Below are 24,997 nucleotides of genomic sequence, written 5' to 3'. Positions count from 1 at the left end.
ATAATGGATATCTAGCATTGAGATCAATATCACCAATGATACCTATTATCCATCAAACTTGTGATACATGCAAAGTACTGTTGTGTTTTACATTTATTAATTTGATTTAATAATAAAAGAAACTTTATTATTTCTTCTTTCATATGAAGCTGCTGAGGAAGAGAGAGGCTAAGACATTTGTTTAAGCTTACACAGTAAGCGGGGTAGCCTGGTATAAGGCTATCTGATGCCATCTATAGGATGCATGTTATTGGCCACCTCGATGTACATCAAAGTGATGTGAGGGAATGACTTAAGAGACAATCTGCCTGACGGCAAAGCTCACGTGGAGTCCAGATGGATCTTGCAGGAATAACTGTCATTAAGAGCAGACCTGTAATGACTGACTCTCTCCATGGGCAAATCAGTAAGCTTTCAGAACCTGAAATCTACAATGAGTAGCTCCAAGAAACAGGCTAGAAGACATGGAGACAGTTTCTCTGTGTCTAAATAATACTTTTTTTTTTTGCTTTTAATAAACTTGGTATCTAAGAATTGTATTTTTAGTTTGTCATTTCCTGATGAGTAAGGATTACATTCACTCATACTTACAAGCATCTGAGACACAATGGGCCTTCTTTATCATGCCAGGGATAAACAATGAACAGAAGGGGGCAAAGACAGGGTCACGAAAACATTGGGAGTGATTTGTAGAACTCCTCAGGTTAGTTAGTCTATTTTTCGTGAGCTTCTCTCTGGCTTCTGAGCTGTAGATAGCTGAGATGCTGCATATAAAAGCCAAAGAGTTTCAGGTGTCACAAGGAAGGGGACACCTCCCGGCCTAGAGCTGAGGTGGGCTGATGTCCAGTGGAATGTTTGCCGGGGTTAGTTTCCATGTGTTTTGAAGACAGCCAATAGGATTTGCTGATGAAATAGATGTAGAAAAAAAAAGTCAAAGATGTCCAAATGATGCTGAGGTATTTGTTCTAAATAAACAGAGTGGATACAATTTACTGATGTAAGGGGGGAAAGACATGCTTAAGAAGATAATGAAGGATTCCCATTTGTAAGTCAAGTGGAAATGCCAGTTTAGATAGCCAACTGTGTGGTTAGCTGGACAGTTCATATGATGTGAAGACATCTTAGGTGGGACATCAACCTGGGAACTGTTGCCATGATACTAGGACTTCATGGACTCACTCACAGACGGGTATAGAGAAAGGAGATTATCCTGGACCCCGAGAGACCGATAAGCCTTAGAAGAGGCAAGAAAGACCCTGTATAGGAAGTCAGGAGGCTGAGCAAAGAAACTCTGGTTTCATTCAGAATTTTATAGTATGCTTGTCTTAAAAACAAAAGAAAACACAAGTTTTATTCTTGACAATTGGCTATTTGCTGCAGCCATGAATGGATGCAAATGTAGCATACTTCCATAGTTCTGGCATTTAGCTTTCTGTCATAGCAATAAATATCCAAGAAAATCAACTGATTATAGGAAAAGATTTATTTTGGCTCAGAGTTTTGGCAGTTTCACCGTATGGACACTTGGACTTGTTGCTTTGGTGCCTGTGGTGAGGCAACACTTCCTGGTGGGCATGTGTGTCAGAGGCAGTCACTTCATGACACTTGGGAACCCAAGGGAGAAAGAAGCCAATGTTCTACAGTTGCCTTTCCAGGCACACCCTGAGTGAGCCAAACTCTCCCACAATACCCATCTTTCTAGAGGTTCTAGAATCGCCAATAGGGTTGTGGACAGGTGATCAAGCCTTTAACATGTGAGCTTTTGATCATACTTATCCAAACTATAGCGAAAAGTGATTGATCATTTTTTCCCCTTAGTAGACTAAATCAGGTCAGCTCTCAGTGTAGATCTTAGCTTTGTAATGGCCAACTTGGCTGACTTGGTCAAAATGCCGATTAACCTGGCTTTAACACCATCCCATGACTCCCACTTCCCACAGCCTCAACTGTAGATCCCAGTTACTCAGAAAGGGGCGCATCTCCCTTCTGCTTCTCTACAGGAAATGTCATGTAGCTGCCAGACTCATGGAGAGGCCCCAAATTCCAACTTTTTCCTTGCTTCAAGGACATTGTGACTTCTCCATGCTCCTGATTCAAGGAGGCAGTTGGTAAGATAAGAAGGGAAATTAGCTTTAAAAATATACAACTGTGTTCTTCAGATTTTGGCACAAGAAGATGATAAAATGAGGGAACCTCTACTGGGAAGAGCTCCAGAAGCTCAGAAGCAGATTACTAAAGCCTTTGACAACACTTCACAGGCTGGAAGGAAGCCTATTCCCATGCTCTGTGGGGCCTTGGGTGCTCTCTTTTGAGCATGCTTCTTCCACTTAGAGGTCAGATATGTGTATGGGAGGATTAATTTGTAGTCATTTGCCTTTCTTCCCCCTCTCTCTTTCCCCCTCTCTCTTTCTTTATCCCTGTAAGGTTTCTATTTCAATATTTAGCATTGCCCTGTAGCTAGCTTTATTGCCCGTGTAACCAAGGGGCTAGAAATAACATGAATTTACAACCACCGCAGTAAGCACTACAGAAAACATCACTGGGCCAGTGTGATGGGATGGGTAAAGGAACTTGCTGCCCAAGCGTGAGGACCTGAGTTTGATCCCTGGGACCCACATGGTAGAAGCAGGCGAGCCACTGCTTCAGGCTGTGACATTCACGTTCATGCCATGTCATACACTTATTCACCCACAGCGTGTCATGTGTCTCCCACCCATGCACACGTGCAAGTTAGCGAAATAATTAATGTAACAGACTGTTTAAATGTCAGGATAATTACAGTATAAGTTACCCTTAGAGTTAGTGGCCTGCTGAGTTGAGTTATTGGTGGTTGTGGGAATTTATTCAGCCAATAGCCTTTTGGCTAACGGCCCACTAGGGTGTGGCCTGAGGTAGTATAAGCACAGACAGGAAGTGTGCTCACACTCTCTCTTAAATGGTGGTCAGAGTTCTGTCTGCAACTACCAGCATCTACAGAGAGTCACAATTCTGCACCGTTATTGTGAGTTTTTTTTTTTTCCCAAATAAAGAAATACTTGTTATCCTTTGTTCTGGGCTCTTGTGGATTTCACTAATTACGCCTTCATTCAGTAGCATACCATTTACAGAATTACTAAATACACTCATAACAAGCACTATTGGAATAGTCAGCAGAGAATTTATGAAAAACGACCTAATATGTCTCTACTGGCTGGCTCTGTGTGCCAACTTGATGCAGCTAAAGCCATCAGAGGAAGGAGCCTCAGTTGAGGAAATGCCTCAATGAAAACCAGCTGTAAGGCATTTTCCCATTTAGTGATCAATGGGGGAGGGACCAACCCCTTTTGGGTAGGGCCATCCTGGGCTGTTGGTCCTGGCTTTTATAAAAAGGTGGGCTGAGCAAGCCATGGGAAACAAGGAGTGAGCAGCTCCCCTCCACGACTCTGTGTCAGCTCCTGCCTCCAGGACCCTGCCCTGTTTGAGGTCCTGTCCTGACTTCCTTCAGTGCTGAGCAGCAATGCTGAAGTATAAGCCAAATAAACCCTTTCCTCCCCAACTTGCTTTTTGGCCATGGTGTTTCACCACAGCTATAAAACCCCTAATTATGACAGTGTCCATTCTGGAGAGCTCCAGTCACAACTGTTCCAAAAACTCATCGTCTTACAAAAAAACCCTGTTTTGTACTAATATTGTTAAGTACACCAAACTTAGGAAAAGCTGATAGTATTTAGTTGCTTTTTGGATTTGTCTCCATTAGCTTAGCCCACAGGAATCTGTCCTATCTAATCTATCTAGCCTTGTGACCCAGCAGGAACAAGTTCTTCTCATTGAACAGTTCATATGAGCCAAGCAAGATGTCTTTGTTTCCGACCTTTACTGCAAAATCTCTGAACCAGATGCTTGCGTACGCTGACCTGTCAGAACTCTGACTGTCAGAATCTTGAGAAGCCGGTGTCCCACAACAGACTGAGACAGCATCTGTAGCAGCCCTCCAAGTCTGAGGTAATGCTTGTGGCCTGGCCAGTTGGCCTTGACACGGATGTCATTGCTCTATGAAATTCGGAGATGCCGTCTTACTGCCAAGGGAGTACCTGTTAGGATGCAGTGCAGTGGACCAGGTTCAGCGGAGAGGGAAAAGACCAGTTAAGCACACTCACCTCTAACGTTATGGAAGGTGCCTTATTGGTCCATTTTTAGGAGCATGCTGTTCAATTTTCAAGAGAGAAATACAAGAGTTGGGACTGGTGTTACTATTGTCATAGGCTTAACTCCTTCTTGATGAAAATCCAAACACCAAAAGCAGAATGACATCCCCCCCCACCCCCGCCTCTACTCTCAGGTCTCATGATGGTCAGAATGTGACTTCCCCACTCAGTTTCAGACACTGTGACTGAGGAATACACTGGAAGTAACTATGACTCTAGATGGCATTTGCAGGGAGGATGCTGACGAACTTTCTCATTTCAAAGACAGCGCAAGACAGGTTTTTGTTTGGCTTTGTTTGGGCTTTGTTTGTTCGGTGTTACATATCAAGATGTGTGATTTATTTCTGTTTCTGCTCTGAAAGTTCCACCAGACATTTTCTGCCTGGTGGCGCGGAAAGGGTTTTAAATCCAAATGACTCTGGGAATATTTAAAAGCATGCTTTTTTGGCGAGCTGAGCTGAGTGATCCAAACAGAACCTGGCAGCTGCTTGGCTGGCACGGATTTGTGCTGCTTGGATAGGCAGAGGCTGCTTAAACCACTGCATCCAGCAGCGGCGGGTTAGTTTATCTGTTGGAATGATATTCTACGTGGTGTTGATTGCAAGTCTGGGTGCATAAAAAGTAACCCAGCAAAGAGAGGAATTAGTCCAAGTTTTGGACCCAAAGTTTATGGCTTAGATGTAAAGACCAGGATGATTTGCATTTCAAGAAAGACCTCCTGGAGCATAAAAGATCTGCACTAGGCTTTGCTACCTCTTGACCTTATGTCTTTGCTTTTCATTGCCTGGTCCAGGCCCACATCAGACTGGCTGACGTTTCCCAGTGTTCCTTGGCTTTCTCCTAGTGCGCAGCATCTCCCTTTGCTAGTAGCGTAGTCTGCCCTGCCGTACCTGATGAATGGAAGACTCCTTCCTTATGCGGAGTCTTTTTCCTTACAGGTACCGTGTAACTTCATTGCCCAAACCGCCCTTTATTCTCTCTGTCTCTACTTGTCACTGCAGTCCAGGCAGACTCACATCCCTAAGGCCATCCCCTGCACCTTGAGCTGCTCCAGACAGGCTCCTCGCCCTTCATTACATCTGCCTCCAGGCGCCCACTCCTGTTAGCTCCCAGTGTTTCTGCTCTTAGGGCTCCCCAATGTTAAACTGTTTGCTGACTGACTCCTAAACATGACATTCTCCAAAAATTCTTATTTTATTAAGGAAGCACTTCTCCTACTTATACAAGATTTTTTTTTGAAATGACTAAGATTTTACGGGACCAAGGATCAGCTGATTTGCTGGACTCTTACCTTTTCTAAGGCACTCTGCTAAGCACTTTCATATATTTTTTTATACCTCGCAACAGCAGTTAAGGTAGACCTTATAACCTTCCCTTTATAGGTGAGAAAACAGAGACCCAGACGGCTTAATTAGGACATCTGAACTCCGCTAGTGAAGACCTCGAAATCCCACACTGTTCTTTCCCCCTAATTCAGCGTCCTTTCCACTGTTTCCAGTGCACTGTAGTTACTTTTATAGTTACTGTTCTTCTCCCGGTTTGTTATTATTTTCAATTTGTGCCCGTCGAAACACAAAGAGGCCACCGTACTCCCTGTTGCTTCAGAACCTGCTCTTAAAAGGCTTAGAAAACACTCAGCCAGTGGGCGCTGCCTTGTCCAGTGGTTTGGCAAAACGCACATGTTTTTGCTTTCACATTAGCTGTAGTTATTTCTAGGAGAATTACAGCTTCTTTGATGAGTCCCACTAACTGGTATGCTTGAGAACCAAGCATCTGGTATGCCCAAGCCTTCAGCCTGGAGTCAAGTGATTCAACAATGAAAACCAGGTCAGCCAGCTCCTGCGCAGCAATCTGGCATCTGCTGAGACTGTCGAGCAGCCCGCTCAGCCCCTGAGGTTTGCATGATGGATTCATCCGGCTGGGGCTCAAATCTGTGGGAGTGAGAGGCAGGCCATTCTTTGCTAACATACAGCATAGCAAGTCAGTTGATTTCCATGTTATACTAAGTACCCATAAGTGATTTAGACTCTATAAGGGATGTATATACATTATATATCACGTTATACAACATTATATAAAATGTTCACATTTCTTGGATTAAGGCATCTGTAAAGGGCCTAGAAACAGTCTCCCATGGATCCAGAGAGATCTGTATTACATTTTGGCATCACAGAAATTTGCAGTATATTGGTTATTCAAAAGTCTTCCAGATTCTTCTGTCTGCCCCACAGGGTTGTTCTGTGTTAAGTTTATATTAAGGGGTTTAGTGGTTATTGCTGTCAACAAAAACACAGCTTCCTGTCATTGACACACAAGTCCCTGCCGAGACTGCTGTCTAGCTTTCTTCTGCCTCTCCTCTCCCTGTGCCTCAGTCCTAAACGGTTGACTGTATTATGTACATGGAAGTTTAGTTCTGGGTGAGAGCTCGCTTCTGGCTATTTTCTCATATATCTGGCATATGTTAGCTATGAATTTATGAACGAAATGGGGAGTTAGCATTTTACTTGTGTTTTCTCTTTTCCAGCTACAACCCCCAAACAGAAATTGAAAACCCACTTTTCTCGGTGCCCCAAGCAGTACAGGCATTACTGCATCCACGGGAGATGCCGCTTCCTGGTGGATGAGCAAACTCCCTCCTGCATGTAAGTAGAAGGACCTGCGCCCATGAGCAAAGGGGTGCAGCTTGCTCCCAGCCTGGGACTTGACAGCATCGGAAAGTCTGAGCTAACCCTACCATCTGTCCAGACACAGTTCCATCGGGTCCTGCCTTCGGCTACTTTTTTTTTTTTTAGGGCCCGGCTCAGCACCTACTTGTGGAGGAACTGACACAGACTTTCCTCCTGAAATATGAGTGTGAGAGCCCAGTCCCAGTTCTGCCCTGCTGGTGTCCTCTGCTCCCTGGTGCAAGCAGAGCCGATTCTGTCTGTGTGAGGATCTCGTCAGTCCCAATCATCTCCTGGGTGGTTCAAATGAAAGCAGATCCTTTGGCATGTGTGAGGCGGTTCCGCAGCTGATGTAAATGTGAAGGAATTCCTGCCAGGCTAGATGCCATCCTTCCGCAGGTGTCGGTAACGTGTGAGGGAGTCAGAGTGTTTGCAAGTGGAGTTGACCAAGGCCTACTTAGCCCACTGGGGAGTGGGGAGAGGGACAGACTTTAGCTCAAGAGGCCAAGTTTCAACATTTTTCATGCATTATCAATATTCATTTTCTTCTGAAGGGATGTCCCCTTCTAAGAGAATTCTAGGACTTGACATCATACAGGGATCAACTGATTCATTCCTTAAGCATAATTCTGACCTTGAGCTCACAGAGTATGTATGTTCCCCACAGCTTGCCTGGTATAAACCATTTCCCATTAAGTATCTCTCAAGCATGTTTTGCTTGAGGAGTCATGGACTTCCTCAGAATTTAATTCAGTTCAATTTTAAAATTAAATATGCTCAGATAATACTTAGAGGCCAGATAGGAGTTGATAACGTAAAAAGTAAGGTGTGTGTGTGTGTGTGTGTCTGTGTCTGTGTATAAGTAGACCTGAATTATTGAAATTTTCTTTCTTTATTTTTACTGGATTGGAGACATATACTGAATTTTTAAATGACAAATATAATATGTACTTACCATAAGTGGCTTTTAGACATAAAGCAAAGAAAACCAGCCTACAATTCACAATCCCAGAGAACCTAGACAACAAAGAGGACCCTAAGTGAGACACACATGGATCTAATCTACATGGGAAGTAGAAAAAGACAGAATCTCCTTAGTAAATTGGGTGAATGGGAATCATGGGAGAGGATAGAAGGGGAGGAGAGAGGGGAATGGAGAAAAATATATATCTTAATAAAAACAATTAAAAAATAAAGCATCATTCCCTCTTCCTCTTACTTTCCATGTGGGAGATGTTCAGTGAAAATAATCATCACCTGATGTGCGACTGATTTATTGAGGGCAAAATGACAGGCGAGGTGCTCTAGACACATTAAAATATGACTGGTAGCAAATTCTCTGGGTTACAACCTATGGAAGGTTCTGCTTGCTGAGACACTAAGCTAAAGCTACCGAGCCCAGAGTTCAAAAAAACATCCTAAAGAGCAGTGTGTGATGGCTGGCTATTTGTGGGCAAAACTTTTGTTTTAAAAAGTCACCTGTAGTGAACTTGTTGAAGAAATAGTTAAGCTAGTTAAAAGTGAGTGTGCATGTGTGTAAGATTTAAGGACCAATGGAAACAAATCAAAGATCCAGATATCAATCCACACACCTATGAACACTTGATTTTTGACAAAGAAGCTAAAAATATAAAATGAAAAACAGAAAGCATATTCAACAAATGGTGCTGGCATAACCAGATATCAACATGTAGAAGAATGAAAATAGATCCATATCTATCACCATGCATAAAACTCAAGTCCAAATGGATCAAAGACCTCAACATAAAATCAACCACAATGAACCTCATAGAAGAGAAAGTGGGAAGTACACTAGAAAGAATTTGCATAGGAGACCATTTACTAAATATAACCCCAGTAACACAGACACTGAGAGAAACAATTTAAATGGAATCTCCTAAAACAGAAGCTTCTGTAAAGCAAAGGACACGGGCAACAAGACAAAATGGCAGCCTACAGAGTAGGAAAAAGATCTTCACCAACCCCACATTGGACAGAGGTCTAATCTCCAAAATATACAAAGAACTCAAGAAATTGGTCATCAAAAGAACAAATAATCCAATAAAAAATGGGGTACAGAACTAAACAGAGAACTCTCAACAGATGAATCTGAAATGACAGAAAGACGCTTAAGGAAAGCTCATCAACATCCTTAGTTATTAGGGAAATGCAGATCAAAAACCACTCTGAGATTCCATCTTATACCTGCCAGAATGGCCAAGATCAAAAACATTGATGACAGTTTATGCTAGAGATCATGTGAGGTAAGATGAACACTCCTCCATTACTGGTGGGAGTGCAAACTGGTACAGCCACTTTGGAAATCAATATGGTGATTTCTCAGAAAATTAGGAAATAATCTAACTCAAGACCCAGCAATACCACTTTTGGGTATAAACCAAAAGGATGCTCAACCATATCACAAGGACATGTGCTCAGCCATGTTCATAGCAGCATTGTTTGTAATATTCAGAATCTGGAAACAACCTAGATGTCCTTCAACCAAAGAATGGATAAAGAAAATACGGTACATTTACACAATGGGGTACTATACAGCTGAAAAAATAATGACATCTTGAAATTTGCAGACAAATGGATGGGTCTAGGAAAAATTACATCGAGTGAGGTAACCCAGAAGCAGAAAGACAAATATAATATGTACCCACTCATAAGTGACTTTTAGATAAAAGTAAAGAAAAACCAGCCTACAATTTACAACCCCAGAGAACCTAGACAACAAAGAGGACCCGAAGAGAGAGACACATGAATCTAATCTACCTGAGAAGTAGAAAATTGGGGGCATGGGAATCATAGGAGACAGTAGAAGGGGAGGGGGGGGAAGGAAGAGAAGTGGAGAAAAATATATAACTCAATATAAACAACAAAAAAGTCTCACGAAAAAAAACAAAGAAAAAAGCATTCTTTGTCATGTTCAATCTTTCTCAATCGTAATTTTAAGACCATTATAATATTTTAATGCATTTCTAAGTTCTCAACTTGTAGTTTTTAAAAAATTAAATATTTACTTCTTTTATTTTATGTGTGTGTGTGTGTCTGTGCGTGCACACCCAAGTGTGTATTCATGCATCACATGTACATAGGAGCCCATAGCAGCCAGAAGAGGGCATTGTATTATATGGAAATAGAAATACGAATGACTGTGAGCTTCCATCTGGGTGCTGGAAATTGAACCCGAGTCTTCTGGAAGAGAAAGAAGTGCTCTTAACCACTGAGTCACGGCTCCAGCTCTTTCGCTCGTGTTTTGATCATAGAATGAAGCTATCCAGTGCTCTTGAATGAAGCTGTTCATCCTCACTTATCCTTCTTGCTGCATCCTTAGGTGTGCCTTTTCTGTCTCTGCACCATAGTTCTTCCCATGGAGACTGTTTCTGAGTTTGTTTCTGTTGGCGTTGGAAGCATTTTGTCAACTAAATGTTGGCAGTTGAGATCTCCTTACTGGAGAAATAGCTGGCTTTGTGGGAATAAACTTCGTTGGCTCTTGTTGAACATCAGCTATGGAACAATCTGGCAATAAATTCCGAGGTTTACAAATAGATGAGGTTGCACAGAAATCTTTTCAAGGTGCAGAATCTGATTGTTTCGATATTTAAGTAACTGTACATGCGACCAGTATTTCTCTGTGTTTGGCTGCGTCTGTACAGAATAACCGGAAATAGTAATGCAAAGATGCTAGGATAGCATAAGATAAATTTTATTAAAATGTGCTCAATATTTTATGTATCTTTTAAGGTTCTATAGCAACTCAGGAATCTATGCAGAATCCACATAACACGAAGTCAGTAGCTCAGGGAGAAGTGAAAGAATAATTCCCAGCTTGGTCAAAAGTTTCCCTAACTATAACCACAGACTTAGGGAATCTGTTGAGCTGAACTTTATCTTGAGATTATATTGATAGAGATGTGAGAGATAGCCTAGTCTACAAAGCAAGTTCTAGGACAGGCTACAAAGCTGCACAGGGAAACCCTGTCTTGACATAAAGAAGTAGAGACTCATAAAAGTATTTTCCTTGTACAGGTGTGAGAAAGGCTACTTTGGGGCACGCTGTGAGCGAGTGGATTTGTTTTACCTCCAGCAAGATCGAGGGCAGATCCTGGTGATCTGCTTGATTGCGGTCATGGTGGTGTTCATCATTTTGGTCATCGGGGTTTGCACCTGCTGTCAGTAAGTGTAATTGCACTGAAGTTTAAACCCAAGAAATTACATCTAATGTTTCTTCTCCCTCTTCTTCTTTCTCTTCTTTTTTCTACCTTCTCTTCCCCTTTGCTTTGATTTAAAGAAATCAGCTTTTTGAAGCATGTGTCTATTGATATAAAATTTATATTAATCATGAAACACATTGTAGATAATTTCTATTAATTTACTGGGGATAATCATAAGTTGAAACAAAATTTATAGCTATATTTGGGCTAAAAATTCTAGTCATTTAGCCCTGAGCACAGGTGTATTTTATGTTTGTTAGTAAGTTAAATAAAAGTTTCATTTTCCAAAACTACCTAATTACATAATGGCACTTAAGAATAGAAACAAAGTGATACATTTGTGTGACTATGTTAAAATAATTAATTTTACATACATAGTCTAGTCCTCTGTTTTCATTATCATGAGTTTTCATTTTGCATTTGAAATCAGAGCTGCCTTTCTTTTTCCTTGAAAGAAAGTGGGTTGGGACAACTGTTAACCCATGGGCAGCTTCTCTGGAGACCCATCATTAAGTTTAATATTTTCTTGTATTGAGTAATTTACCTCCCTAAAACATTGCTTCCATTTCTGTGCTGTGGACTATGCCAAAGACAAATGCTGCTTTCAATAGTGGAACATGCCGTTAATCCCAGCATTTGGGAGGCAGACACAGGCAGATCTCTGTGAGTTCAAGGCCAGCCTGATCCACAGAGTGAGTGCCAGGACAGACACCAAAGCTGCACAGAGAAACCCTGTCTCGAAAACAAGCAGAGAGGTTGGGGGGAGGGGGTGTGTGCTCACAATTCCTTTATAGTGTTCTTGGATTAAAACACAGAAACAAACAAACCAAAACAAACCCAAACCAAAACAATACAAATACTAATTCTGACCATCTTCACTGTTGAGACTTTTTTTTTTTGAGACTTTGGACAAAGTTCTTAGTGTTTCTGAGCTCAGATTGTATTTTCTGTGAAGTACAAGTGTTGAACTAGATGGCTTACAGAAATCCTCACTCTTAAACTGAAAACTTGTTTTGAGTTTTGTGCTCTATGGTAAAAAGGAATATTTTAAATGTTGCAGAGAAGAAGTTGGGCACAGCTGGGAAATGATCTTGGTATTAATTTTGAATCACATGTTCAGGAAACTAAAGTTCAGCTCAGAATGTTAAATCAATTTCATTATTAATGTGCCTAGAAATTTAGTAATATTTCTGGGGCTACTGCCACTCTCCCAGTTTCTTGTCTATTTTCAGCCCTCATTGCTTCTTTTCCACACCAAGTAGTGTTAATTGTTCTACCCTGTGAAATAACTTATGGAAATTCTTCTTCTGTTTACTAATCTCTCTCAATAATCAGGCAGGAAATTCTTGCTACTTCTATAAGTGTGTATCACACCCACTGTGGTGTGTGGGAGCTAGCTCTTGAACTTGCTAAAAGAAATGTGTCAAAAGAGAAAGCCAATGGAGTTAGGATGAAAAAGGAACTTATGCATCTTGAATAGTATAGAGAGAAAGTCATAGGCTTTCTTACTGAATGTTTGCATGCTGATCTGAACTCACATATTCTGACTCATTTCTAACATGAAATTTTTGAAGTCCTCTTCGGAAACATCGTAAAAAAAGGAAGGAAGAGAACACGGAAAAGTTGGGTAAAGATAAAACTCCCATAAGTGAAGATATTCAAGAGACCAATATTGCTTAATGGTGAGTATGTAGGGCATAGCAGATGGGAAGACTGGTGACTGTGAATGGTGTATTGCGGCTTAATTATGGCTAATAATCATTGATTAGAATTGGGTTATGTATACAAACATCCAAAGACAAATTCATCTACTTTATGAGACCTAAGAGTTTTGTTATAACTGTTTCATGACATAATAAGACAGCAAAACAGAAATAAGCAATTAGTATTTGTTAGATCCTGCTAAAATGACTGATTCTAACTGTATGTTCAATGTATAAGTCTATCCTTTCCGTTATGGTGAGTGTATGGCCACAGAAATAGGCATTTTAATGCTACCTTGTTGCCATGCTTATTTTGTATATTTTTCTTCCACAATTTTGAGTAAAAAAGAAGTATTTTAATTTAGATGTATCATATTAAGTGAGGAAATACAATAACAATAGCAATGTGAAGAAAATGGTTGACAGGTTTCTGTCCCGCCTGGTCCTGCAGCCATTCAGTCCCAAAGAAACACACAGAGACCTACATTAATTATAAACTGGTTGGCCTATTAGCTCAGACTTCTTATTAACTAATTCTTACATCTGATATTAACCCATAATTCTTGTCTGTGTTAGCTACGTGGCTTGGTACCTTTTGCTAGTGAGGCATTCTCATTTTGTGTCATCTGTGTCTGGGTGATGACTCCAGACTGAACCTTTGCTCTTCCCAGAATTCTCCTATTCTGGTGGCACCACCTATATTTCCTGCCTGGCTACTGGCCAAATCAGCGTTTTATTAAACCAATACAACGGACAAATCTTTATAGGGTACAAGACCATTGTCCCACAGCAGAAGATGATGATGGTGATGATGATGATGATGATGGAGAATTTAGCATGCATGAAGCATAGTTCTCAACTCTTGAAGTGTTTGTGAGTCAGGATCCCAACAGTAGTCACATATCCTCTCAGCTTATTAAGGAGAAAGGTTCTGATGAGCACACTGCCAGGTCACTCTCCCAAAAGTCCAGGAGGACCACCATGACTCTGACAGCAACAAGAAGCCATTGCATGCCCTGGTGGCGCCATGGCAAGCATTGGCTGGCACACCTCCAGGTGGGAGGATTTGCTGTGGCAGAAAGAGCCACTGCTGAAAACTAAACAATGAAAACAAACAAGAACGAAAAAACAAAGACCAACTCAAAACAAGACAATAAGAAACCTCCCCAAAATGCCCCTGTTTCAGATCTTCAGCACTAGCCTGGCACTGGATAGCCACAAGCCAAAATAAATCAACCATGGAGTGTAGTCCCAGTGTAAACAGCAACAGGAGCCCCTTGGAAAACCTGCAAGTGGCACACAGGGCACCACTAGCAGAATCAAACGGGGGAGATTTGGACATGAAATCCAACTATTTAAAAAATAAGTAATGTGTTGACCCCACAGTTGGTGACACCCGAGACTCAGAAGGAAATATATTTTTTCTCTTCTGTTAACTGTGCACAGATTTGGCTAAATTCCTGGCCAGTTCCTCTAGAGTAGAGGAGAGACTGGGAGCAATCAGGTCTGGTGTTTCCTTGTTCACTCTCAGCATGAGAAAGCTGTCACTTTCTATGACTCTCTGTGAAAATGACATTCCTTCTCATAAACGTCTCAATAGTCAATAGTGAACAATATTCCTTGCTGAGGAGCTACAGTGTTCTTCCCGTTTATTACAGTTAGCACTAATGACTTCAAACACAAATGCCGATGAGCTGTTGTTTTCTGTAATTATTGTATAGCCTTTAAAGTTGCTGCTCTTATTTTCTTCATTCTCACAGGTTACAAAGTTACCACAAGCTGGTGGCAAGCTCCCAAACACCTTACTCATTTGCAGATTGACAGGACATGTCTCAGGAAAACAGCTAGCAGCAATGAATGTTTCAATATTGTATTGACTTTGCTATTTTTATTTGTAACTTTGTGTTGCTTGTTATTGTTTTTATAAATACTTTTATTACCTTCTAATGATTGAGAAAAAGGACCTGGCTAGGTAACAATAATAAGAAGGGACATTTCAAAATGAACGTTGTTGCCAGGATTATTAGTCAAATAAAGAAAAGTAGGAAAGAGGTTAGATTTTAAGAACTAAGTCAATAATAAGGCTTGCCAGCTTTATATACTTATCATACACTGAGTTTAAAATATATTATTTCTTTTATTCTCATTCCCATTCATGCAAAAATTAAATAATCTCACTTAGACTTAGAGATTGAGGTATTGATGGAGTCAGAACTGAGATGGATCCAGATTCAAAGCTGGTCTCTTATCATTTTTGTTAATTTGTGCTTCTGTAACCTAATTCAATAAATAGTCCAAGGTTTCTCTCTGAATTGTGCTTTCCCATGATTCTGAGATGGTAGGGCAATTTTCCCTCGTTAACACAGGAAATGGAGTCATGGCTAGTGCTGACGTCATCATCATGATTTCTGCAAAGCTGACTTCTATTGTTGTTGTTGTTGTTGTTGTTATTTAGCTTTTCCATAAAGTCTCAGTGACATGAGTAAATTCTTGTATTTCCAAAGCAAACAGATTTGTCCCATAGTTATAGTAATAAATAGAGGTGGGAACGTAAATGACTGGTGTTCTTTAAACCCTCAATAGGTATTTATACTCAGTTCAGTATAAACAGCACTATAAAAGACTGTTAATATCAGCGATGGTGCGGCTGACCATATGTGACAATATGTGATCATCATATGAGAACATAGCCTCAATTCCAAGGCATGTAGGAGTGCTTTCAGGTGAATTTTGATGCCATGACATCCTGATCATAGCTTCTATTATTTAAACTATTTTTGTCGTGTGCTCCTTTGACTATGTGCTCTATTTAGTAGGAAATATATTAAGCATAAGAAATAAAATTTATATTTATTCAGTATTCCATAGAACATGGAATTTTTCACATTGATTAAGTGGGTCACTTACAAAGGATGGGAAGATATCTTTAGACTGTGGTGCTACCTGCCAGTCAGGATCCTTGTAAATTCTACTTCACAATAGAGATTCCATAGATTTAAACAAAAGCCTGGGTTCCCTATGTTCTTTTAGCACAGTGTTTGGAAGCAGACTGGGGTTTCATTAATGAAGAAATAGCTCACCTGCCAAGAAAAGCTACGTGAAAGAGCTGACTTGTCTCAAGATGAATTTTCTTGCTTGTGACTTACTGGCCATCCTTGGAACAAGACGACCCCTGCCTAGATCTGGATTCAGACTTTATTTTCTATTGCCTCCATGGGTTCATGTATGTCTTTTCTCACCAGTCATATTTGATACCAAACAGGCCTGAAATAATGATCACTAGAACTTCTAAAAATATCACCAATCCTGGTAATCGTCTCTGTTTCCTGGTCTCCGGTTGGCTGACCAATGTAATCTCTTAAAAGAAGCCAGTGCTGGGAAACTTATTTTTTATCTGAAGCTTTTAATGGTGTTTCTTATCATTCCAATATCTAGAAAGAATTTCCAGAATTTTCATGTCTTTTCAGAGTGTATTTTGTAATTGTTTTTGCATATGCTATGTTGTCATTTATATAGACTGTTGAGGTTATAATGGAATAAAATAAATTTATTTTTAAACAAAGCAGTCCTAGTTTTTCTTGAGAATGTTCTACTAGTAACATGAATTATTAGTAGAAATAAATGCAAACATATTTGCTTTGCAAAGTTTACCTTTATAGAAACCATTCATTGAAACATTAGAAATATTTTACTTGACCCATGTGTTTTCTTTATCAATTGAAGCATTTAGAAGTATGGGGGTACCTAGGTAACTATCTGCCAAGGTCTCTGACTTTTTTTGAACTCTACCTCCAGCTGTATTTGGATGGTCAGTTGGAGTAATTCTTGGGGAGTTGGGAACTTGACATTCAAGAAGTATAAATATGTCCTCTTGAACATTGTTGATATCTGTGCTTTGTCTCGTGTGGTCTAGAAAAGTAAGTGAAGCCCCTGGGGAGAAGACAGATGGTGGTTAGGGAGACAGATGCTTCTAGTAAGTGCTCAATGAGCAATGTAGTAGTGCTGGCTGCATCTACTGTCAAAGCTAAGGTTCATCCCTGTCTATAAGTTCCATGAGACACATTAGTATCTCTATAATAAATTCCTCATTTGACTTAAGATAACTCTGAGTTTCTTTAACCTAGAACCTAAGGGCCTGAGTGATTCAGGTGCATCCTGAGATTGTAGACAAGAGTTTTCTGATAAAAAAGGGTGTCTTTTGCTAAAATGTTTTTTTTTTTTCAAATAGTATGTGTTAATGTATAAGAGGAGGACCACTTTTAGAAATGCTATTCCATTTTTACTACCTGGGAAGCATGCAGGGGGGAACATTGTATTCAGGGAACATTGACTGAGCACCACTGAACCGCAGGGACTGTGGCCACTCCTGGTGGAAACCATAAGGAGGAATAAGGCAGGCATAGTATCTAAGGAAATGAGCTATGCACTGATAGTCTCAGGATAGGGTGATGCTATTAATATTAGGCTCAGCTTCACTGGACAAGGGAATACCTGAGCAACTTGGTAAAGTGTTTTGGACTTGGCTCTCAGCATGCTCCCAGAGGAAAGGATCATGTGATTCTCAAAGGGAAAGGGAACAAAGTAATCAAAATATATTATATGGAAATTTTTAAAATAAAAAACAAAATAAATATAAAATAAAGAATCAGTTTGAGCAAAATTTTATGAAGGAAATTAAAGAATATTTATCATCCATGATTTTGATACCAGGATATTTCCTTAAAGAAATACTTATTTTAGAGCAATTCTCACATAGCTTTTATGGTGGCTTGATCCTTTCTTCATCCATCTGTATTTTCAAGGTGCCAAGTATTGCCACTACTATATTTAAACCGATTACATAAAACAATTAAAATATTAAAAAATAACAAAAAAAACTCAAAACAAAGAAACGAACGTTGACCTCATGACCCTTTTCTAGTGATTCTGGTCTTTCACACTGCAGAACTTAAGTGAGACTTATCCAAAACAGCTGGTGTTACCAGGAGCTTATTATCAGACTTCAAACCTGATGATTTCAGTTATTTCCAGGAGCTTTAATAAGGAAGGAAGGAAAGGAGGAAGGAAGGGAGGGAGGGAGGGAGGGAGGGAGGGAGGGAGGGAGGGAGGGAGGAAGGAAAGAAAAAAAGAAGGAAAAGCAGGAGGGAGAGAGGGCAGGACCGTCTTAAAGGCAAGGCAAATATTCACAGAAGAACCCCATATAGATGGATTGGGGGAGTTCTCAGACTCTCAATAACTAACATATTTTATAATGGCTGCCAAGAGCACCCATGCATAGCTATAGTTCCTTGGTCTAAGACTAGCTCTTAATACTTGTGTTTGTTATGCCCGAGGAGCACTGGTGCCCCACTTGGGCACCAGCTGTTCTGCGGAGTCCTTTATGCGTCAATGCAATTCCTTTTCCCTCCTAGGTGGCAGTTCCCACGTGATCCTCTTTGGCAGCCAAGCATTACCGCCAGAGCATAAGGGGCAATTAGTCCCCTCTTGCCTCTTTGCTCACGTTACTGGACCCAGGAATGTGTGTCTTATCATAACATCAAGTTGGCACATCTGCAGGCAGGTCATTCTTCCCAAGCCCCCATCAGCTACTGACATTTATGGAGTCTGGAATTCTTTATTAGGAAACTATAAAGTTATATAACTCTGAAAACTGTATCATTAATTATGTCAAGTGATAAGATTGTTGCTGGATGTTTCAAAATGTGAGTCTTGAGGTACAGTCGGCCAACGGTTATAGTCAGTATTTATCTTCTAAAAGCAAAGTTGAGTAACTGTGTTTTCAAAAGGTTTGCCCCTTCATGCTTTATTTTCACTGAAGCTTAAATTGCAAAATAAATACATGTGTGACAGAAGTTTGCCAAAAGGCTGCTTCCCTGCGTCTTTCGTTCCCAGTTTCTTTGACGAGGCAAAGTGCCCCACAAGCACAGAGCTCCTTAGTATTGCTCGTCATGACAAGTATAATTATTTTATATAAAATGGATGAAGAATAATAAAATATCTTGAAATTGTGTGGCCCAAGTTAGAAAGTAAAGCGCCTTGTTCTGGGTTTTAGCAAAAGGTAAGGGCAAATCTTAAACTTGATCTCTAGATCCACTTTTGAAATATTGCAGTGTACAAACTGATTAAACTTATTTATACTCTATATTTTTAACATCCTAAGGAATATTTTGTCTACTTAGTGGACTGGAAGAAAAACTTTTAAAATGGCACTTTCAGAGCATTTTTATCTGGTTGGTTGGCTTTTATTCGTTTCACTCTTAAAACAAGTGGAATTTATACTTGAATTATTGAGGGAACATTTCTCTGCCTCCTAACTCTAACTAGACTTCGAAACATTTGAGCTCCTGACCAAAGCAACGCTCCTGATCACTGCACAGATGCCGTGGGAAGGGAAAGCTCGCCTCTGAACTATTGCAATGTGGAGGTCGGGAGCATATTCTCTTTGTTTGGATGTTAGGGCTTCAATTTGCTACCTACCCACAAGGCCCTGGGCTGACTATTTTACCAAGCTAAGGTCTTCCTCTATGAAGTTGAAACAGATAGTGAATAGGATGAGCTAAGAGGATTCAGTGAGATTACAGCAGTTAAATACTTATTGCTACACCAAGAATATTCCTGGATTCCAGGAAGAAGTGCATTACTGAGATCAATAGTAGGAGTGATGGTGTCAGTGATGGAAAGCCAGGGTCTGTCCTCTCAAGTTGAATGACCACACAGATCAAGTGGCAAGCTCACTAAGTTTTTGGAGGTTTCTGAGTCCTCTGGAAAAGAGTGTCTTTCTATTCCTGTGGGAAGGACCTGTGCTTAGGTGAAGAATTCCACCTCAGGGAGCTGTCCTGGGATGGTTCTTTTAGCTGCTTGCTTGCATTCTGTCTTTCTCTACTTCTTTCTTTTGAGCATGGGGAAATATTAAGAAACAGCCCTAACACCAATGAAAATAAACACAAGGACTAGTGATGTTTAAGCAAATACTGGGATGTTAGTAAGTTAGATACTTTTGGTGAACACCAAAGATCGGCTTAAAAATAATTTGGTCCAGGGACTAGACAAACCTCCCCCTGTTATCCACAGTGGGGCTTCACAGAATCACTGCACACTTCCTAGAAGGCAAAACTGAAGCTAGTGAGCTTAGGGACAGAGCCAAGGACCGCACAGCTTGTCCACTGTTGTCATTGCATCTTAACTTTTAGCATCTTCAATTCTGAAATGAAAGTGCATTTAAAATATCTACCTCTCCAATCGAGCTAAAATAATAAATATGTTGTTCTGAGCCCTGGATCTGCTAAATAAATAAACTAGTAAGATTGCATTGTTGAACAGTTTAAAAAGTGAAAACCTAGACAGGGGTACAAACCTGAGAGCTCTGTAGTAACCTTTCACCCAGATGTAGACGTAGATGTAAGTAGCTTGCTTAGCACACCAAAATGGAGAGAAAGGACATTGAGTATAACACACATGGACAGGGAAGGGCAGTGAGAGTCCTTCCCAAAGGATCTCTACCTGGAGAGCAGAGCATCTTGGTAGACCAACGAAAACAAACATCCCAATCAAACAACATGGGGTATGAAAACGTAAAAGATTGGAAAACTTTAGGGGCCATTCCTGGTGCTTTTATAATCAGAAAAGTCTTACGTAAATTGTTGCAATTAGGATGAAAACGCCTTTACTGATAGCCAGAATTAACTGGATACAGCTAAAATATATTGAATTTAAAATAGCATCCTTAACTTAGTCTTCTTCATCAACCTGGGATTTTATTGATATTTAATTTTATTTATTTATTTAGGCTTGGACTAGCACGTGCAATACTGTAAAAAAAAAAAAAGCCCAGCATGAGTGCGTGAGTGAGATATCAGTGCTGTCTTATAAAACATTCTAAGACGTCAGTGGTAGCATAACAGACACTAGTCGCAAACACGTCATTGTCTAATCTTCCTCCAGGTCCGGCTCTGAGTAGGTGATGCTGAAAGCTGACCAGACGCATGCGCTAAGATGTCTGCATGCGGGGAGGTTACGGGAAAAGGAAGAAATGGTGTGTGGATGGAATGGACCGGTTGTAATGCGCAAGCACAAATGAGAACAGTCCAAGTACCCGAAAGGCACAGGTGTCTCCAATTGCCCTGAAACTGTGCACTGCACAGCTGTAAGCAGGTGCCAAACACATAACCATGGGGGTTATAGAAAACACGATTATTATCAACAGTGCCCTTCTGTTTTGGACTCTGAGGCAAAAGAGAGGACGATTGCTTCTATAGATACTTATTGAACTATCCTGATATTTTAACCCAGCAGGAAAAAGCAAAGCAAGTTTTAGCATTGCAGCCCCACTGCACAGAAGACTGGAGGTGTCCACACCCCTCACAGAACATCATCAGCCCTCATAAACATGCACCTCTGGGATCTCGTCGTCACAGACCAGAGAACAGCAGGCTAATTGGAAACAGACCGTTCCTGTTGTACAGCTATGCAAGGCTATAAAATAAGCTACCACAGCCCGTCTTTATTTATAATTCTAATATTTTGTTTCACGGGGATTTTATGTGAACTTTAGGTATTTGTTTAATTCACGGTGTTTGGCTTTTCTTTAAATATGGAACAAGAGCAGTTGAGTGTCTTATTTTGATCCCAATCCAGACTGAAAAAAGGCAAGCCAGAAGGTTCCTTTGAGTCAGGCTTTAGGTGAGCGTGTTGGCATAAGCCTTTAATCCTAGTATTCTGGAGGCAGAGACAGGCAGATCTATAAATTGACAACCAGCCTGGCTTACACTGTGAGATTCAGTCATGGCTATTTAGTGAGATCCTGTGTCAAAACAGAACCAAACAAAACATCAAAAAAAAATTAGTGAACTTTATGAGATCACACACTTTTCTCTAAATACACAAATGTCTCTACTAGAAGTTAAAAATAATTTTTCTTTTTGTCATACCTATCAATATTCTAGATATTAACCTAAAAACTTTTTGACTGAGTTTAGTGTGAATGCCACTGTGGCTGGATCAATTTATCCAGCCTCAGTTTCTTAATAAACTTGATAGAATGGTCCCCTCCCCATGTGTGAGTGTTGAGCTCATGAAGTCCCTGCTCAGATCTGGCTTTTAGATCTGCGACCTGCTGAGTAGACAGAACTTGTATTTAGGGTGAACTTAGACTTCAAATTCTTAATCTTTGCGTGGGGTGCTCAGCATTTCCCTTAGCACTGGAGCACGGAAATTTTGAAGCTGGCCTGTGGCAGGTGCCTGCTTCACAGTGGACATTCAGGAAAACACAAGCATTACCAGCTACACTGCGGTTGGTTTGTGGCTGTGGTTTGAAATACTGGCCCTGTTTTCAGCCTGTGGGGATGTGAAGGTTTAAACAAAGTCTCATTAGTTATATAGTCTTTGCCTTCTGAAAAGGAACACCAGAGTGGAAGGGGGCAAGACAGCAGAGGGCATATAGGGACAAAATGACTAGTGGTGACAGACGCTGTCATCCAGAGAAGCGAGCCTTCACCCCCTCTTGAGCTTCACCCTGCATTGTGTTAAACACCCAGTCCCGAAAGGAGGACCTCAGCTGCAGAACTGGTTCACCATCAACATGCCCTGACCTCAAGTGGTGGCTTCAAGTGGTCCACCCATCTACTTAGTCCCCAAGGCAGTGCTCAGCCATTCACAGCCTCCTTGGGTTCTGGCTTCCAGTCAGCCCTGTCCCTCTGGGAATTGTCAGCTGGCAACAGCTTGAAACTTGGGTGTTCCTCAGGTCCAGTTAGCAGCATTGCTTTCGTTGTCTCAATACCTAACCACAAAAAGAAAAAAAAATTGTCCTTGTTTTATTAGGCAATGAAATGACTGGAATTCAATTGCTTATGATTTTATTAGTTTTTTCCCTCTCATTCTGCTGGCAGCTCTCCATTCTCAGTGGTCAAACAAAATCTTATATACTTCTTCCTGCCAGAAAGGGCTAAGAATTGGCAGCAAAAGCCTGCTCGCCTCCGGGAGGGAAGAGAAAAGCATTCACGCACTCTCTAGTAACAAACCTGCTCCGTCTGAGTCAGACAACGCAATTTTATTTAGCTCGGCATATTGACATGCTCAACAAATCACTGCTGTCAAAGAAGGCAGGGCTGGTAAATGCTTACACAGAGCTGCCTACATGGCTGCTTTCATCTTTTTGATACTTCAGTCTTGTAAGTCCTTAACTTCTAGGGAGGGCCAAGCTGTAATTAAATCGATCTCCCTTCCCCCTCCCCCCCACACCTCTTTTTGGCTGGGATCTCATCTGTGCGGAAAGGCCTGGAGGAACCCACGACTCCTTTGAGGAGGTGTCTGGTCAGCTTGTGCCCAGAATGGAGGAGATGCTGTCTCCCTTCCAGATGCTGCTCCATCCACTCTTCCTCATACAAGTGCACACTACACATTTGGGGGAGTGGACCTGTTCTATCTTTTAAAATAGTTTGGTGGCTCCACAAAACCTTCCAATTCATAATAGGGAGGAAGAAGACTGAACCCAACTCAGGCATCCCTGCTCTTCAATGGGATTCAAGCCCAGGCCTGTAGCTTTCTTCCCTACAGCTCCAACTTCCCAGGTGTTTTCTATCTAACAAGCCTTGCCTTCATTACCCCCCTCCTTCCTTGTTCCAGGGCCCCTTTGCTTTGTCCCTAGGTAATTTTACAAATTTAGGGATCTCAACCATGGGATGGTGTTGTATTTTCACAGTGAGATTTTATCTCGAAGTCTACCACCTAGCCTAGTAAATTTTCCCCTAAGAGAGTTCACCTCCCATCATGCCCCAGAGAGAACTCTTTGTGCTATTTATTAGTGAAATTTTAAATTTGCTTATATTGGCTGGTTTTGTGTGTCAACTTGACATCAACTAGAGTCAGTAGAGAGGAAGGAGCCTCAGTTGAGGAAATGCCTCCATAAGATCCAGCTTGAAGGCATTTTCTCAATTAGTGATCAATGGGGAAGGTTAATTGATCACTCAACTAGTGATCAACCATCCTGGGTTCTGTAGAAAGCAGACGGAGCAAGTCATGAGAAGCAAACCAGTAAACAGCACTCTTCCATGGTCTCTGTGTCAGATTCTGCCTCCAGGATCCTGCCCTGTTTGAGTTCCTGTCCTGACTTCCTTCCGTGATGAACAGCAACGCTGATGTGTAAGCCAAACAAACTATTTCCTCCCCGACTTGCTTTTTGGTCACGGTATTTTGTCACAGCACTAGAACCCTAACTGAAACACTGCTTCTTGAAAATAAAAATTTTGGCATTACTATGTAAGGCAAAAAAATTATGCCTTACTTCATCTCTTGCAGTGATACGAAGAGGAAGGTGCAGCTTTAAGTTCATCTTAATACAGGGAAGTAGATAATGCCTGCCCTGGTGGGGAATAGAGACTGGACCACATCTACTGCTAAGAGATTGATGGAATGATGGGGAGGTGTCGTGAAGGTTTGCATTTGAAGAGAAAACTGCCAGAGATGAGTTCTCATGGGTTAGTGAGTGAGGGTACATCTGGTGACTCCTGCATTGGTCTATGCTGCTAGCTGGAGGTCAGAGACTTGTTGGAATTGCATTTGTAGAAAATAACAAGTAATGTGTATCTAACCATGTGTCAAATGCTGACATTCAGTTGTACAATCTGTCTGTGTAGTTGCTCAACGTGACAGCCCATATGCGGAATAATGGAAATGGGGTACGAAGAAGAAGGCACCTCAAGAGAGGCTGCCCGAGTGGTCAGAGTGAGATGATAGTGCCTGCCATGATAGTGCACCTGATATGCCTTGCTAGGGCCCTACGCTTCCCTGGATGGAAAGAATGAAAGGTTTGGGGCAAGCAGGTGACAGATACCATGGGATCTCTAACTGAGGAAGACAGTTCCACAGGAACTGTGAAGGGTAAACTGGAAGCTGAGGATAGAAGGCAAGAGAGCTAAAGGTGCTGGGCGGGGGAGGGAGAAACATGAAGACTGTGACCTAAGCAAGCCATTATGGAGAGTTAACATGATCTCGCAAATGGCTGGGGACAGGTTAGAGTTACAGGAAAATAAGAGTACTACCATACTGGTAAACACAGAGTTCTTGTGTGGACGAACATGTGTAGTCACGTATGTGCGTGTGTGTGTGTGTGTGTGTGGCGTGGACAGAAAACAACCTCCCATGTCATCGTTTAGGAGCTATTTGTATTTTCTTTTGAGACAGAGTCTTTCCTTAACCTAGAACTCACCAAGTAGGCTAGGCTAGCTGGGCAG

General features: G+C 41.1%; 1 protein-coding gene across 1 annotated transcript in view; it reads left to right on the top strand.

The window, feature by feature from the left end:
- Positions 1 to 16,302, top strand: part of Btc (betacellulin) — a 42,005-nt gene extending 25,703 nt beyond the window's left edge. The window contains exons 3-6 of the mRNA XM_050150046.1: positions 6,709 to 6,826; positions 10,883 to 11,029; positions 12,642 to 12,749; positions 14,531 to 16,302. Coding sequence (XP_050006003.1) covers positions 6,709 to 6,826; positions 10,883 to 11,029; positions 12,642 to 12,747 — 371 coding nt within the window. The 3' untranslated portion in view covers positions 12,748 to 12,749; positions 14,531 to 16,302. The remainder of the gene's footprint in view (positions 1 to 6,708; positions 6,827 to 10,882; positions 11,030 to 12,641; positions 12,750 to 14,530) is intronic.
- The last annotated feature ends 8,695 nt before the right edge of the window (positions 16,303 to 24,997 follow it).

This window comes from Alexandromys fortis, unplaced genomic scaffold (assembly GCF_014885135.2).
Source record: "Alexandromys fortis isolate MF-2015 unplaced genomic scaffold, M_Fortis_MF-2015_v1.1 scaffold_0, whole genome shotgun sequence".
NCBI classification, from domain to species: domain Eukaryota; kingdom Metazoa; phylum Chordata; class Mammalia; order Rodentia; family Cricetidae; genus Alexandromys; species Alexandromys fortis.
The sequence above is the reverse complement of the archived record's forward strand: the minus strand, read 5'-3'. Positions and strand labels throughout refer to the sequence as shown.